The 18,471-nt window shown below is 42.3% G+C and overlaps 1 protein-coding gene across 1 annotated transcript in view; it reads left to right on the forward strand.

The window, feature by feature from the left end:
- tsr (Cofilin/actin-depolymerizing factor homolog tsr) overlaps positions 1–16,367 on the forward strand; it is a 33,071-nt gene extending 16,704 nt beyond the window's left edge. The window contains exons 3-5 of the mRNA XM_080282204.1: positions 1,227–1,349; positions 10,524–10,652; positions 15,504–16,367. Of these exons, the coding sequence (XP_080138330.1) occupies positions 1,227–1,349; positions 10,524–10,652; positions 15,504–15,572 (321 nt within the window). The 3' untranslated portion in view covers positions 15,573–16,367. The remainder of the gene's footprint in view (positions 1–1,226; positions 1,350–10,523; positions 10,653–15,503) is intronic.
- The last annotated feature ends 2,104 nt before the right edge of the window (positions 16,368–18,471 follow it).

Genomic DNA, 18,471 nt, shown 5'->3' on the forward strand with positions numbered 1-18,471 from the left:
ACATTCTTTCTGCGTGTGATATACTCATTCTGCAAATTTTATCCTCTAAAAACTCACCCATAAAGGCTTAGGAACCTCTTGGAATCTTGAGTTTTCCAGGGGAGTTTTCGGCTCTAATTGGTGAACACCTGAAATTACGAAGTCAGTTTTTAAATGATTTTCCATCCCCCCCCCATCAGCAATGGTAGTTAATTATCAGGAATTCCATGTATAATTTTTAATTGGGGAAATTGTGATGACATGCTGCTTGCTCGCCTGTCGAGCGCTCACAAAGCACATTTTTCCTGGTTTAAATCTACTTAAGCACACACTCCAGGAGGCTTTGCTGTGGTTACTGAATTGTGAAAGCATTATACATGCAGTGTAAAAGTCAGTGGAGGCAGATGTCACAAGTATTTGGCTGTGGTATTCATAAGTAACTTAGGCCTGTGGTCAGCTTTTCATTATCTGTTCTGGGATGTAGATCCATTAAATCATCTGGGTTGCTGTAGTGTGGCTAGAGATTCATGTTAACCACTAATCCACAAACTATGAATGGACGCCCAGTCAAATGGTGCCAGCTGTGTGCACCTGTATTCAAATCTTGGTGCCATCTGGCTTTTAGCTTCATAGCTAGCAAGCGCCAGTAGCTCAGCCACTACAGTGTTAAGTGTACTGCACTAATGTTATTGTTATTGTTTTTGTACCACCTCAGTCTAAGCAGACAGACCCATCAACTGCAGGAAGGCAACAGTCCCTGCAGGGTCATCCCATGCAGCTGACAGTGCCTCACCACAGCAAGGCACAGGGGTTAGTGTGGAAGTTTGGTTCCTGGATGGATGCCGCATTTGCGTCTCCACCCAGTTAACAGGCACCATAACAGGCTTCACTTCACCCCATAATCTGGAATCTGGTTATATAGTTGCCACCTAGCATTGTAAATGGTTCCTTGGGTTACAGGACACCATTAGGCTTGTCACTCAGTGTAGAAGCACGTGAAGTGGAAAGAAGAAAAAGTGACATGAAGGAAACTGAGAAGTCTGTAGGAGAAGAGCAGACACAGAGTGTGAGAAGATGTGTGTGTGCACACGCATATGCATGTGTGCGTGCTCTTAGCCAAGTGAATTGACTGAAACTCTGTGTTGTGGCCTGGAAGTACTGTACAGTAGTAACTAGTCCAGCATTATTTTGTCCATCTAGTCACTAATGTTGATTGTGAAGAAATTTACAGAATATGTTCTTTGCAGTATGGTGATAGAGATGAAACGTACGATAATTATCTGGAGCACCTAGCGAATGTGGGGCCTGAGCAGTGTCGCTATGGACTTTATGACTTCGAGTATGAGCATGCGTGTCAGGGCACCTCAGACGTAAGTACAGTACGGTACAGTATGCTGTTAGTGGTTTGCCACAGCTTTTGATAACAAGCAAGTTTGCCAATAAATTCCTGCTAGCATTTTCCTACTTTACATATATCTCATTTTTCCCCAAAGGCCAGGGTATCACTATTTTATTCTTCGTAATTCATGCAGCAGTTAATGAAATTTCGTTTAACGTCCCAGTGGCACATTTGGCGAGGAAGAGTTGGCTAACTTTTGGTTGTGATGATACAAACTTTAGTAACTATAATCTGTATGGGAATGGTAATTTTGTGTGTGCACAACTGCAGAGCTTGTATACTGTCTTGCATTGTTGTGCTATGTTTTCCATTCAGCAAGATCTTTTTCCTTGGGCTTTTTGCCTCTTTGTAGTATACCAGCTTTGGCTACTTTAATTATATTTTAGTTTATTCATGAATGCAGATGATAAATGTTTAATTGCTTAGTAGCTGAAATTAATGCAATCCATATTAACCTATTATATCCTAGCATGACCAGTTGTCTAACTTGTATATGCTTACTAGGTTGATTATTTCCACACTGCTTTTTATACTGATTTATGTAGCTATCATCCTATAATAGGTTCTGTACAGTGTTTGATTTAAAATAATGTTCTGTTGATCATCTGCATAGAAAATTACCCCATTCCTATGGTGCAGTTTACTGCACAAATGTGTAATGGTCTTTTATATTCATAATTGCTAGTTATTTTTACTTGGTATCAAGATGTACAAATACAGTCCATTTGTACTGTACCACCCATGTACTGATTAAGAACAAATGGAAAATAAGAAAGGGAACTACTGGACTAGATTTTCCAACTTAAAATGTGGTTCATAAGATGTTTATTTGATGTTGGTGAACTGAAGAGTTACATGTATGACAGGTTAGCAGCCAAAGCCGGCTGACAAGTTCATCCTTGGGCAGAAGGATTGAGGTTTTCTAACCCTTTCGTCTGAAGGTCATGTCAGTTGAATATAGTCTTAGGTTGAAAGGGTTAATCCTTTCATGCATTGGCATGCTTTTCCTGTGTATTCCATAATGACTAAAACTGTCAGGCTCTAGAAATGTGTAGAGATTTGAAGCACCTATTCATATTTGAATTTTAGATTTAGCCCCTAAAGACCGCAAATCATCGACCCTGCTTATCCCTGGAACCGCAATAAGGGTCCAGTTTCTCATCTTTCACCAAGGTAAATTTTGGTCCTATAGATTTCAAGTGCTTTATTTTATGTACCAGAAAATATTTCACTGTCCTTTATCTAATGGTCACTGTCAACCGTCAAAGTACATCGTACATAAAAACGTTACCCCTCACGTATAGAGGGGGGGGAAAAAGTTGCACCAAAGCAAATTGTAGTATTATGGATTTGAAGGGCTTGATTTTACACACCAGAAAATGTATATTTCACTCTCATATGTCTAATAGGTTACTGCACTTTCGACTGGAAAGGAAAAAAAAAAAAAAAAAAAGGGACATCATAAGGGAGAATAGGGAGTGGGGGGAGTATAAGGAAGGGTAGAAAGGAAGGGAATATGCATGTCACACACAGCCAATATGGTCTAGAGGGGGTATGGGGGGTTGGTTGGGTGGGAGGGGGCACAGAGGACAGGATCCAATGGGGCAGAGGGAGGAGGAGAGGTGGCATGGGGGGAGGGGTCCCTCCTCAGACCTGGGAAGGGGGCCAGATCATGCCACCCACCACCTGACCTCTTAGTTTCCATTGGCTAGGTACCATATATGTCATAGAAGAGGCAGGGTTACAGGCTTACAGCTCTTCATTCCTCCCCCTTGATCATCGGCCATAGGACTTCACATGCCAGGTTCAGAAACTGAATCGTCAGACATAGGACTCTTGGGATTAAAACATGCTTAACCTAAGGACTGCAGCATGGGGGTTGGAAAATCAGCTCTGGTGCGACAGCAACCGTTGCAGAGTTACAGTAAAACCTCACTATAACGGACTAATTGGGACCCAAGCCATTCTGAAAAAAGCTAAATTACGATAAAAACATCTGGACTTCCCCCTGCTAACCCGGACTTTTTCCGATAAATTGGACATTAATCCGGATCGCCCCTTTGGTTTTGAAACTGTTTTCACTACCATTTTAGTACTGTACTGTATTATACATTCACTACAATAATCAAATGGTTTAATATTGTTCGTTTTGTTTCGTTTCGTTTCGTTTTTAACCCTTTAAGTCCGGGTCGGGTCTTAAGACGGGTTCTCTTGATGGATTCCGGGTCGGGACTTTTGAGTAAAAGAGCCTCAGGCAACGGGTGGCATCGTTTGATACCCCCAACCTTCCACGTTGCACTCAGAGGGGTCTGGGCTCTGACGTCATATGTAAACAAACCTGCTGGTACAAATGTACCGGGTTTTAGGGTGGATTTTTTTTTTATTTTCGCATTTTATGCTCAAATAATTACCTAAAAATGACTCATAAACCATAAGATAATTTTCTACAAACAAATATATGCCTAAAATCCTTCAAAAATATGCTGTAATAACAGTACATGTGACCGATTTTTTTTTCACGTCTGCAACGCGCGGAGGTTAGGCAGCGCGATTGTGTGTATCGTGGAGTTAGAGGGAAGTCTTCACTTTTCGCCCTCAGCACAGTATTCAGATGAGATGGCAGAACCGGACAGCAATTTGGAGAACTCTGAAGTGACTAGTAGACTTGATGAAGAGAGGGAAGTGCATGACATCACCGATTTTGAAGGATTTTCCGACAGTGATACACAAACTCCGTCAACCTCAGGGGTATCAGTGAGTAGTGCTGGCGTGAAACGTAAGTTATCGCCAGGTTTGGAGTACGATAGTGATGACCAGGAGAGTGGTAGTGACAGTGAGGGGATGGCACAGGAGAGTGGTAGTGACAGTGAGGGGATGGCAGACAGTGACAGTGATGGATTTATTCCCGTGAGTGACGAGAGTGATGATGATTCAGACCTAAGTGATGATGATGATGATCCCAGGGTGTGTGACCCTCCCGTAGGCCTGGTGGTATTGGTAGTGCTGGTGGATCTGGGTTTATCTGGGCAAATGGTGATAGATTCATACCAAATTGCTATAGATTTGATGCAACTCACAGTGGAGTGACAAGGGCTGCTGGAGTAGACAAAAACAGTTCTGAAATGGAGTATTTTCTCCTGTTTTTTGATGGTGAAATTCTTGATTATTTGGTACAAGAAATAAGTTTTTCTAATAAGAAAAGAATGTTCTGTTCAAACTATAAGAAGAAGAAAAGTTTTGTTGAATGAGAGGAAATAAGTTCTGTTCTAATTACTGGTAGCATTAGTAAAGTTCAGAAGTTGAAATTACATTTTTTGAATATGGAAACAAGTTCTGTTTTGAAAATAATTGTACACAGAAGCAAGAAATAAGTTTTTCTAATAAGGAAAGAATGTTCTGTTCAAGCTATAAGTGAAAACACCAGATAGAAAAAAGTTGTTTGTTTACTTTCTGCGGCATCCTCATGGATTACCCATACTGCATTCATCAGCTTCATCAGCTGTAATTTCAGTAATGGGTAGGTAAAATATATTTATTTTATTATTTTTATTGATATTTCATCATTATCCATCATCCCAAACACATAAATCATAAAAATATGACATGTCAAATTTCCCGAAACTTTTGCCTCCCGGGGCATGTCTGCGGATTCTGAATTGCCTCACAGAGGGGTTAAAGGCTCCAACATGCTTGCATGTGTCGGCCTTGGTCACCTAATGGCGGCTCTCCACGCTGCAGGATCCATTGCAGCCTCCCTGTTCAGTTCCTTAACCCTAAGGTCACACTTAATGACCTCGTCCCATGTCTTTCTCAGTCTACCCCTCATAACCCCACCCCCAATATTAACACTTCTCACCTTCCTCACCCAATTATCATCCCCCATCCTCTCCACATGTCCAAACCACCTCAATCTACCTCTCCTCATCACAACACCAATACACTCCAGTCCCATCCTACCTCTCAACTCTTCATTGTAAACCCAGCCCCTCCAGGCCTTGGATGCAGGGACGCACTGCACATCCACCTAATCATTGTCATTTCTGTACGTCTGAGCTGGCGAATATCTTCTCCTTCACTGCCCAGGTCTCACTGCCATACAGCATTACACTCCTAACACATGCTGCATACAAAGACCCCTTCGCACGTAGGGAGAGCCCTCTCAATGTCAGGAGAGGCAAGAGCTCCCTGAACTTCTTCCAACCACTTCTCACCCTAGCCACAAGGCTACCTCCAGCCCCACCTCCAGGACACAACATGTCTCCCAAATAACAAAACTCTTCCACACACTCAAGAGATTCACAAGCAAGTTCAATCCTTTCACGTCTGACAATCTCCACCTGCTCACCCCGTCACGCTGTACACATAAAATCAGCATTATCTCGCAGTCTACCTCTGATACCACTACATCTCTTATGCACCCATTTACTGCACACACCGCACAAGATGGAATTACTTCCCACGCCCTTGTATATATACTAATAATGTACTGGTGGTTTAGTGGGCAGTTAAGACGCTCCAGTCGGATTGAACCTGTGCGGGTTAATATCCAAAGGGTGACTGGGGTTTATTGCTCACATAATGCCACTCAGGGATGGGTGAGACTGGTCACTTTCATCTTAAATGTCAGGACCAACTTGCCTAACCCTAGGCTCCTATGCTGGGGCAACACTGTTAGATGATGGATGGATGGAATACTGCACTGTTCACTGATAAACATGTCTTTTATTTACCTTACTGTTGTGAAGAAAGCTGAAGTGGTCAGGCAGTCTGGACTGCTTCTGGCTTTATCGGACTTTTTCCAATATACAGTATAAGAATTTAGTCCGGTAGCTCCTCAATTCCTATAAAAGCGAATTTCGGTCTTTCGAAGTCTGTTATATCGAGGTTTTACTGTACTTCAGATGTACATTATTGTCTTGGAAATGGTATTACATATCTACTCATGAAGAGTTTTTGCTCAGGCTAACTTATTACAGAATTATTTTGGTCAGAAATTTTTCAGTTAAGGTGGTACTACCATGAATTGGCAGCTAGGGTGGTGCGCCAACCTCTGTACAATGTTGTCACGTTTTCCGTACCCGCGATATCTCTCTCTCTCTCTCTCTCTCTCCCCCCCCCCCCCCCTGGGGGGAAATGTGCATCACCCTGGGTGATTTTGTTTCTTTTATGAGTGACTTAGAAACATGTGCTTTCATTTCTTTGTTATTCCTAATTATACTGAAAAATATTACTGTTTTACATATGGCGCCGGATGACCTCACCATTGTGGCGCCATCATTTGGTTTCATTCAGTCATTCTCCCCCCTTCCTTCCCTCCCTTCCTACATCTCTCCCTCAGCATGACAATGCACTCAACACTGCCCCTGGCCTGCCTGCCCCCCCCTTCTCTCTCTCTCTCTCTCTCTCTGTCTATGGTATTTTAGGATACATTTTGGTTATTTTCTTTTACATTATATTGTACATTATATTTAGCTTGACTGTGTAGATGCGAGGAGTGGGCTAGCTTAGCTGCCATCCTGATTCAAGGACACAAAGGAAAATGACACGGGGAAGCTCTGGCCGGGTCAGACTGGGTCTGTGTGTTGCCGCTCACGAGGTATTATTTTTTTTTACTAAGAAATTGGCATATTTTTACTTATATTCCTGCACATTATCTTATAACCATAATTGTGACATTATTACCCACCCCAGAACTACGGTAAAAGCCAATAAAAGTGACTACATTTTTTTTTAGCAACGCTGTAAAATATTTATGCTACATTTCTGTATTGCCGTATAAATCTTTCATGCATAACAAATTTAATGTTCTTTCATATATCATAATACATACATTACCATGGTATTCATATGCCTTTTACATATGTAAGAGCAGTTTCACATCACGCGTTTGGGAAACATAGCACCATTGTGCAGAGGTTGGTGCCCCACCCTAGAAGCCAGTTTAGAGTAGTACCACCATAGCTGGAAATCTGCACCTATATGAGTCTGACTTGCCTCCTGTCAAAAGCTCAAGGAGTTGCCATTTGATCAGCTAGCCATAGTTCGAGTGTGATGTGCTGCTTTGGATAATTTATTTCCTTTTTCCCCCCTTCCTGTAGCCACTCTTGTCCTTGCATTTGGTTTTATAACATTTTTATTTATTTATTTATTTTTTTAATAGGCATATTTGAGTCTTCTTTCTGGTGCTAATGTCTTGGTAAATGGACCAGAAAGTGAATAAATTTTGTTCATGGTTGCTACTGCTAGTTTGTTTCTAGGCTCAGCCTAACATATAAGGGATGATAAAAAGCCTAATATCCTATAAAAACTGAATGACACTGCTTCTATGAGAAACTTAGTGGTGCATTGTAAAAAATCCCACTTATAAGGTAGATCAAGTTGACTTGTATGGGGTAAGTTGCACACCACAGATTAATTTGTGCCTTCACTGCAAGGATGGATAGCTTGAAAATCATGGTTGGAAGACTGTGGGCAATGGCAATCATGTCCGTAATACAGCAGTGAAATTTTGACCGGAAAAACTTGGGATTTGTAGGCCTTTATTATAATAAACATGAGAAAAATTGTATATTGTACTTAACAGAAAACTGATGAATTTGACATCTTTTGGGGCTTCTTTTTTTCATGTCTTAATCTTCTAGAATCGTATCTGCAGCTGAGAACTTTGTTGTATGGAGCAGGTGGGGCATACTGTACTGTAGTTTAACTCTTGGGGTGAAAAATGGGTATGGCTTAGTTTGATAGCTCTATTTTGCTTTTGATTTTGGCCTTTAATGGGGGGAGGGATGGAATTTTTAGATCTTTCGGGTAGTCTAAGGGTATAGGAAACTGCTGGAACTTTTGACCACCAGTTTAGTATTTTCCTTGGTGTGGAAACTTAAAACAGTTAAGTTTTCTGGTGCTGAGCATGCTGGTAATACTTTTCCATATTAAATTTCTTTTTCAGGGGATGGAAACTTAGAACAGTTAAGTTTTCTGGTGCAGAGCATGCTAGTGATACTTTTCCATATTAAATTTCTTTTCCTGGGTTCTGTTTAACCCCTTTCCTTAGGTGGGTCATGGTTATAACTAGAAGTTGAATTGTTGTTTGTACTTGAAATCTTGATCAGTGATCGGCAGTGGGGGGGGGAAAAACAATAGTTTTGAGGTGTGTATGTAGTTATTGTGTGGTATGAGATTGATGTTTTACTTGTTTAGTCAAAAACACTGACCATGTTGTCTGCTGGTCAGGTACCATAGTATTAGCTAAAGTTTAAAGCAATGGTCCACACTCGTCATTAGTACTGTCATCAGTAATGTGTGTGTGTGTGTCGGGGGGGGGGGGGATGAGAAGCTTCCGGCAGAGATGGCACTTCTCAATCTGATAGTTTAGCCATGCATTTGTGATGATGCAGTAATAATTCCCAGTTTTAACATTTTCACTTAATATATATTAGTTGTTCACTGTAAAGCTGTTAATCAGCATAGGGACTTTAGCTGTCAGAATCTGCAGTGAAGGGTTGATAGAACTTCATCGACACAGATCTTGGTATATCACTGTTTGTTCAACTTGTGCACCCCGTAACACAAGTCCATTACAATAATAATAATAATAATTATTATTATTATTTACTGCCTTGAATATGATTTTGTTTTTCTTGCTGGAACAGTCTTCATGTTACTGTTTTTACATAATACTATTTATTTTTTTCATTTACTATGCCTGTGAGGAATTAATGAATGTGATGGTGCAGGAGTAACTAACATATGCTGATGCAGATTATTATAAAGTTTTTGTATAAACAATTACATCCAGAAAATTGCTATCCAAACTTTGCTATTTTTAGGGTGTTTGTTTTTGACTAGTACTGGAGTACCTAGTCTACCACTTTCTTTCCCTGTTGCTTAGTTACTGCTTTTGTGCTCTTGTTTCCACGTTCAGTACTCTGATAATGTTAAACTAAGTTCATTGCTAGCTGTGTGCATGAAATAAAACTTGCAAGTAAAGAAATTAACAAGGCTGATTGGAAGATCAAGAATATGGAACGCTTGCACGATTTGGGGAACTGCTTGGAAGAGAGGTTTTGTTATGAAGGTAAGATATTCAGAATACCATATGTAGATTAAAGATGTTTGTTGGGTGGAATTTACATTGCAGCACAGTCAAAAACATTTAGATTTTGTGTATAGCAATCAGACACTGATAATCTGGTTCACACAGACACCTTGTATCCATACACTTGAGAACTTGTACTTTACCTGGAAGATGTCGGACTACAAGAGATTTCACTACTAAAGTTCCATAAGATGCCCAGAACAACAGCTGCCATATTCTTCTTGAGCATATGTGGAATTAAACTTTGTTTAGGTAATTCCAGTTTAAAAGGGCCTGAAATTGTTTCTCTTGAAAAATATTTGTTGTAAGTGGAAATATTGAGGAAGCTATTAATATATACATAAGAAAAATCAGTCCGAATTTGCTTCCAAAGATAAAGCACGCAGTAAATTGAACAGCGAAAAGCATATTCCTTATTTGAATTATTAAGATCTATATGGTCGAGTACAGTACATACTTTTTTGATACCACGTTGTAACATTCTTTTCCACTAACGTTATTAGCCAGTCTTAAATAACTGTAGTATTTGAAGCAGTTTGTCTGCAGTAATTAATGGATAAATGGCTGCAAGTGCTTTTTTCCCGTTCAGAATGTTTAATGAAATTGCTATAATTTCACTTGACACTTGTAACACCCTGAAGAATGGTTGTGCAGCTGATACTGGTTGATTTGCTGGGAATTAGTCTGTCCAGACTACTACCCCTGTAAATTAGCTCTCGGCCACATTTAAACTGAATGCCTTTGTAGGTTGGAAAACAAATTAAGATAAACGTTGTTAGTAAAGTTACTAGTTCTGGTACTTTGGATTTCTGTGATTGCTAGAAAACCAGTGTCGGACTGAACCCTATTAAACTTAATCTGCCGAAGTAATTTGGTTCATGGTGTACAATTAATTTTTGAAATAAAGAAAGTTTTAAGTATTATTAACTTTGGAGTATAGGAATATTGTGTAGTTATGAAGACAAATAATTTTAGTAGCTGCCATAAGTAGTGTTGATTTGTGACAGTGATTTTGCGAACAGAGATTTCACCAATATTTTCAAATTTCAGACAAAGAAGCAGAAGCTGTTTTTGATGTCCTGGTGCCCAGACACTGCCAAGATAAAGAAGAAGATGCTGTACTCCTCGAGCTTTGATGCTCTCAAACATGCTTTAGAAGGTGTCGGCAAATATATCCAGGTCAGTAGCACAAAAGATCTCTAGAATAGCAGCTCATAAAGTGGGTGATATTGCCATATTTTAAGAAAGTCATGAGCTGACTAGGTGTCCTAGAGAGGTAGTGAAGTGGGAAATGAGTAAACTTGAGATTGAGGAGTGGCTGGTTAGGGTGATTATGGCTACGTATATGGGTGCTCACACTCAGCTAAGGGTGAATGGAGATTTGAGTTGTGAATGTTGAAGTGCATCAGGGGTCAGTCTTGAGCCCAATGTTGTTTATCATGGTACTTGAAGCCCTTTCATGTGACATCAGAAATGGACTCCCATGGGAGATGTTGTATGCTGATAATTTGGTGTTGATTGCAGAAAATGAAAGGGAGGTGGAGGAAAGATTTAGGAAGTGGAGAGATGGTATGGAGCGCAAGGGCTTTAGGGTAAATGCAGGTAAAACAAAAGTGATGGTATCTAGGGCTGTTGGCGGTACTGCCAAAGAAGAGGGAGAGTGGCCATGTGCAATTTGCAACAAGGGCATGGAAAGTAATTCCGTCTTGTGCAGTGTTTGTGATAGTGGGTGCGTAAGGGATGTGGTGGTCTTAGATGTAGACTGCAAGATAATGCTAATTTCATGTGTGCGGTGTTTCAGGGAGAGCATGTGGAGACTCAAGCGTGAAAGAATTGAACATGTTTCAGAGTCTCTTGAGTGTGAAAGAATTTTGTCATTTGGAGGACATGTTATGTGCTGTAGGTGGTGGGGCTGGAGCTAGCTCTGTTGCAAGAGTGAGGAGTGATTGGAAGATGTTCAGTGAGCTTTTGCCTTTCCTGACATTGAGAGGGCTCTCCTTCTGTGATACAGGAACTTTGTATGCAGCATGTGTTATGAGTGTAAAGCTACAGCATGTAGTAGTGAGACTTGGGCAGTAAAGATGTAGGAAATTTTGAGGCTCAAGCATACGGAAATGACAGTGATTAGTTGGATGTGCAGTGCATCCTCGAGTGCTAGGCTAGGGGAGGGCTAGGTTTATGACGAAAGAGATGAGATGTGGGAAGGGATTGGAGTGTATTGGTGTTGTGATGAGGGAAGGTAGATTGAGGTGGTTTGGCCATGTGAAGAGGATGGGAGGTGTAGAAAGTGAGACGTGCTAAGGTTATTTTAAGGTTGCGAGAATTAGACCAAAAAAGATGTGGGATGAAGTCACTGAGCATGACCTCAGGGATAAGGGACTGAATAAGGAGGTTGCTAGAGATCGACCAGTGTGGAGAGCCGCAATTAGTGGTGGTCAGAAAGTCCACTCCCCCAATCTCTATATGCTCTTGCATCCATTACACACACACACACACACACACACACACACACACACACACACACACACACACACACACACACACACACACACACACACACACACACACACACACACACACACACACACACACACACACACACACACACACACACACACACACACACACACACACACACACACACACACACACACACACACACACACACACACACACACACACACACACACACACACACACACACACACACACACACACACACACACACACACACACACACACACACACACACACACACACACACACACACACACACACACACACACACACACACACACACACACACACACACACACACACACACACACACACACACACACACACACACACACACACACACACACACACACACACACACACACACACACACACACACACACACACACACACACACACACACACACACACACACACACACACACACACACACACACACACACACACACACACACACACACACACACACACACACACACACACACACACACACACACACACACACACACACACACACACACACACACACACACACACACACACACACACACACACACACACACACACACACACACACACACACACACACACACACACACACACACACACACACACACACACACACACACACACACACACACACACACACACACACACACACACACACACACACACACACACACACACACACACACACACACACACACACACACACACACACACACACACACACACACACACACACACACACACACACACACACACACACACACACACACACACACACACACACACACACACACACACACACACACACACACACACACACACACACACACACACACACACACACACACACACACACACACACACACACACACACACTGGCTCAGTGTTAACGTTCACGCATGCCATCTGGTAGACGGGAGTTCGCGCCTCGCTCAGGGTGTGAAAAGTTTCACTGACGAAGTGGGTGGCTACTGTCCCCCTTGAGCAAGGGGACGGGTGTGTGCGTGTGTGAAGGTCACAGCCTTGCCCTTAGATCGGATTATATGAGCTCTCAAGCTCCCTTCCGGGAGGGTAAAAGCTGACGATCACGACCATCAAGTGATCCTGATCGACCCGGTGAATTACACACACACACACACACACACACATTGCCTTTTGTTCATTCAGTTCACCACCCACCCTTCTCAGCACTCGCCACGTATGCCTATGGATCATTTTGTGCTTGAAGAGGTCCACAGGAAATGGAGAAATAGAAGAAGTGAAGATAGGAGGTAGTAGTTCGTGCAAGGAGAGTGGAAGGGTTGCAAGAGGATGGAAAAAAGGCAGAATATAAGAGGGAAGTGGAGGAGCGATTGGGTAAATATGAATTGGAGCAGATGGGGGACGTGGAAGGGGTGTGCAAGATATTCACAAAAGAAATCTGTGCAGCATGTAAGGTGGTGTGTGGGTTTAAGAATAGACGAAAGGGGGTGCATGGAACAGCATGGTGGAATGAAGAGGTGAGAGAGGCTATGGCACAAAAGAAGAAGGCATATAGTGAGTGGATGCGAAATGGGTGTGGAAGAAGTTGAGAGACGGGAGAGAGAGTTATATGTAGAGAGGAAGAGAGAGGTGAAAATACTAGTAAGAAGAGGGTGGATGAGGAATTTGGAAGGAATTTGAGTGTAAAGTGGAGGAAATGTAAGAAAATGGTCTGGGAAGAGGTAAAGAGAGTTAGACAGGGTACAAGAGAAGTTAGTTGGGGAGTGAAACATAAAAATGGTAGATTACTAGTAGAGAAGGGAAAAAAGTGAGCAGATGGAGAGAACACTTTAAAAATTGTTGAACATAGAGAATGAATGTGATGCAAGTGTAAGTGGCTGGGGAATGGATGGGAGATGGAGAGATGAGAGAAGAGAGGAAGAAATCAGTAGGATGGAAGTTGTGGAAGCAACGAAGAAAGTTAAAATGGGGAACGCCCCAGGAATTGATGGAGTGTGTGGTGAAATGCTGAATTATGGGGGAGAGAGAGTACTAGAATGGATGTGGAATATGTGCAGATTGACCTGGGAGGAAGGTAGAGTCCCGGATGATTGGGAGTCAGGTATAATTATTCCCCTGTACAAAGGAAAAGAGGAAGAAGAAGTATGTGGTAATCATAGGGGCATTTGTCTTCTTAGTGTAATAGGAAAAGTATATGGTGGGATACTTATTGACAGTTAGGGAAATAAGAGGAATTAATTGGAGAAGAACAGGGAGGTTTTAGGATGGGAAGAGGTTGTGTAGATTAGATAGTCATTCTTAGATCTTTAGTGGAAAGGTTTCTCAAGAAGGGAAAGAAGTTGTGTGCGGCCTTCGTAGATTTGGAGAAGGCATATGACAAGGTGGATAGACAAGGATTGTGGAAAGTATTAAGTGTATGGAGTAGATCGGAAGTTGTTCAATGTCGTGAAGAGTTTTTATGAGGGTGCTAAGGCTGCAGTGCATGTTGATAGTGAACTGAGTGAACTTTTCAATTTAAAGGTTTGATTGAAACAAGGATGTGTCATGTCTCCATGGTTGTTCAGTCTGTATATGGATGGGGTTATAAAAGAGAGACAAGGTAGGGCAGTGGATGTTGGAGCGGCCTTAGTGAGAGAGGGCGGTGTTTGGAAACTCCCTGTACTGTTGTTTGCAGATGATACTGTGTTGTTGAGTGAAGACAAAGGGGAGCTGCAAGGCCTGGTGGATGAGTTTGGGAGTGTGTGTAAGAAACAGAGTCTAAATGTGAATGTAGGGAAGAGTAAAGTTATGATCTTAAGGAGAAGTGAATGTACAATGAGGTTGGATGAACAGGAAATTGAAAATGTGAGTGCATTTAAGTACTTGGGTAGTGTGATAAGTAAGGATGGAAGTTTAGAGGATGAAGTGCTTGAAAGGGTACAACAAGGAAGAAAGGTTGCTGGTTCCTTGAAAGCAGTGATAAGAAACAGTGAAGTGAGCATGGAAAAGATGCTACATGACAGTATTGTGATACCAACTCAGACATACGGAAGTGAAGCTTGGTCCTTGTTGGAGGGATAGAAATCAAGAGTGAGAGCAGTGGAAATGAGTTATTTTGAGAGGAGCATATGGAGTCACATGGAGAGAGGGACTGACAAATGAGGATGTGAAGGAGCATTGTGGTGTGGATGTGATAGGAAGCATTGCGAGAAACAGTGAGGTGGTTTGGCCTTGTGGAGAGGATGGAGAGTGAAAGACTGATGAGGAGAGTATGTGAGTGAGGTGGGGGGGGGGAGGGATGGAGTGGAAAGAGAGATTAGAGAGGGGGTGTGAGCTGGCAGCAGGGCAGTGAAATGGCACTGGACAGGGTGACATGGAGGCAATTTGTTTGTGGCCAACCCTTACGGGATTAAGATGTCTGGCAATAGATAGATAGTTTCAAAATCTAAAAAGCAGGTTTTGGATGTAAACCTGAAGTTTGCAGGAAATAGCTGTGTGTTCCTTTTTAAGCAAAAGTATTTACCGTTGGAAATTAACTTTCAGGCTACGGACATGGCTGAAGCATCATATGAGTGTGTGTTGGAAAAATGCCGCTCTACAGACCGTTCCTAAACCTACAGCGGGAGGCCCCTCATCCCAGGCAACCTCACCAGGCACCCTGGGGGGAAGGGGCAGGAGCTGGTGGTGGTGTGTGGTGCTGTGAGGAGCAGTCTCACCACCTTTACACCACTGCCCTAGTCACGATGGGTGGCGACTGTTACCATGCTACCCAGCCAGCATCAGGAGGACTCATTGTTTTATACTTGTGATTATATTATTTTGATTATGATTTAATTGGTTGAAAGTGTGAAGGTGGGTGGCAGCAGTTGTGCACTGATTAATTAGCTTGGGCTTATGACCAGCTCTCATGTTGCCCCATGTTAAGTATGCACAGTCACATCTTTGTGCATAAATGGAACTAGGGGCTTACTGCAGAAAATGAAACATACTACAGAAAGAGTGCATCAGACAGTTCGAACTTTTCCTGGGGATCAGTGAGCCAACTGAGAAAAGAGGCTTTTACAGGGCAATAGCTGGCATAACTGCCTGGCTGATCTGGCCTGCACCTGCTGCCACAGGTTGGCCAAGGCAAGTTTAGTATTAAATGAAGCTCTTCCATTTGTATATCATATCACAAATGTGGAAAGATCTGTCCGCCTCTTCCAGTTTTCATCAAGTATGATAAGCTTTATATATAACGGAACCATATTCATAGGCTCTACATTGGCTCAAAATTTTGTAATTGAACCTGCTCAGAATCTTTTGTTGCATCAGATGTTGCCATTTGAAAATTGCAGTTACTTAAAAGGGTTTTTGTATGATTTACTTGTAGGATCATGTCAACTTCTAATAAATTTCTTTTTAATGCCTGGTAATTTTTTTAGTATTCCATTACCATGAACATTCTTGCATGTTGCATTTAGTGACTGGATGCCTGTGATTGGGATTGAATGATCAGGGAAATTTTTTACTTTAACACAATCCCATATTTTAGTTTTGATTTCAGTTTTCTTTGATGGATATCTATATATCCATCCATCCATCATCCAATCCTACGTTGCCCCATGAGGAGCATAGGAGCGTGGGGCTAAGCAGTTGGTCCCGACATTTAAAATGAGAGTGACCAGCCTCACTCATCCCTGAGTCGCATTACATGAGCAATCAACCTCAACCACCCCTTGGATATAAACCTTTACCGGCTCAATCCAATTGGAGCGCAATAATTACTGACGAAACCACCAGGCGCCAAAATTGGTAATGTGGTTACCATCCAGCTTAGTAAATGGTTTCCTGGTGTACAGGAAACCATTTGGCTTGTCATTCAGTGTTATATATATAATTTCCATTCTCCCCAACCTCCCACCATGTCAATGAGCTTCCGACAGATAAATGCTTACCCCTGCCACAACACAAACACACTTTTGGGATTCATCACCTTACTAAAATGTTGCAGCAGCAGCAGCAGCAAAGTCCAGACTGGCTGCATTATTTAGGAACAAAGGCTAATAATTTCATAGGGAGGATAGCACTCGTGATACTGGCTGCTTTCAGGTACAATCTTCCAGAATCAGAAAAAGACTGATGGGAGAGCATGATTAGAAATTTAAGTCACTAGTTGGAGCAGTGTTTCCCCATACTTCATGTTATTTGTAAAAGCTCCAACATGAATGTGTTGGCCATGGTCACCTAATGGTGGCTCTCCACACTGGTTTGTCTTTGGCAGCCCCCCCTTATTCTGTCCCTTATCTCTGAGGTTAATGACCTCATCCTGGGTCTCTTTCAGTCTCTCTTGCAACCTTACCCCAGACCTTCACACTTCCAACCATCCACACCCAATTGACATCCTTCATCCTCTCAACATGCACAGGCCATCTCAGTCTACCTCTCCTTATCACAGCACCAATACATTAAGGTCCCATCCTTCCTCTCAACTTGCAATCGTAGCCCCCCAGGCCTCTCATTCGGAGTGACTACACATCTATCTGATCAGTGTCATTTCTGTACATTTGAGGCTACAAATATCCTCAACCTTTACTGCCTAGGTCTCGCTACCATACAGCATTATACACCAAACACATGCCATATATAAAGATCCCCTAGCACAGAGGGAGTGCTGTTTCAATGTTAGGAGGGGCAACAGTTCTCTAAACTTCCTCCAATCACTCCTTACCATAGCTCCAGCCCCTTTCCCAGCACATAACTGTCACCCAAATAACAAAAACTCCACACATCAAGATCAGTCCTTTCATGCCTGACAGTCTCAACATGCTCTCCCTGACACCACACACGTGAAGTCCTTATTTTGCAGCTTGCCTCTGATACCACATCTCTTATGCACCCGCTTTTCACAAACACTGCACAAGGAGAAGTTACCTTCCACACCCTTTGGCAAAGTGCACATGGCCACACTCCCTCTGCCTTGACAGTAACGCCACCTGATCGTGGTCATTTTAGCTGTTAAGTCATTTAGGCTGTAACGTCCAAACTGCCTAAACAGCGTGCGGCCAAAATTGTATACAGCGTAAATAACCAAACTTCATCGTGATGACATTGCCAAAGTTAGGCTAAGTTACAGCCAAAACGACCCAGACCCTCGCCACCAGCCTTAGATATCACGTTTTTAATCTGCATATACTGTCAGACCTTTGTGTCTCATTCTCTCTCTCCATTTACCAAATCTTTCCTCCACCTTCCTTTCATTCTCTGCAGTCAACACCAAGTCACCAGCATACAGCATCTCCCATGGGAGTCAATATCTAAGTCATATGAGTTTCCAGCACTATGACAATAAGTGCATCAAGACTGACCCACCCATGAAGTATGCCAACATTCATAGAAAACTCATCACTCAAATCTCCACTCACTCTCGCCTTGATGCAAGTATCCATGTACCGTAACCACTCTAACCAGAAACTCCTCAGTCCCATGCTTTCTCATTGTCCACTACACCTCCCTAGGGAAATTCGTCAGA

Source organism: Coenobita brevimanus, chromosome 92 (genome assembly GCF_032717465.1).
Source record: "Coenobita brevimanus isolate Jiangsu-jjx chromosome 92, ASM3271746v2, whole genome shotgun sequence".
NCBI lineage: Eukaryota > Metazoa > Arthropoda > Malacostraca > Decapoda > Coenobitidae > Coenobita > Coenobita brevimanus.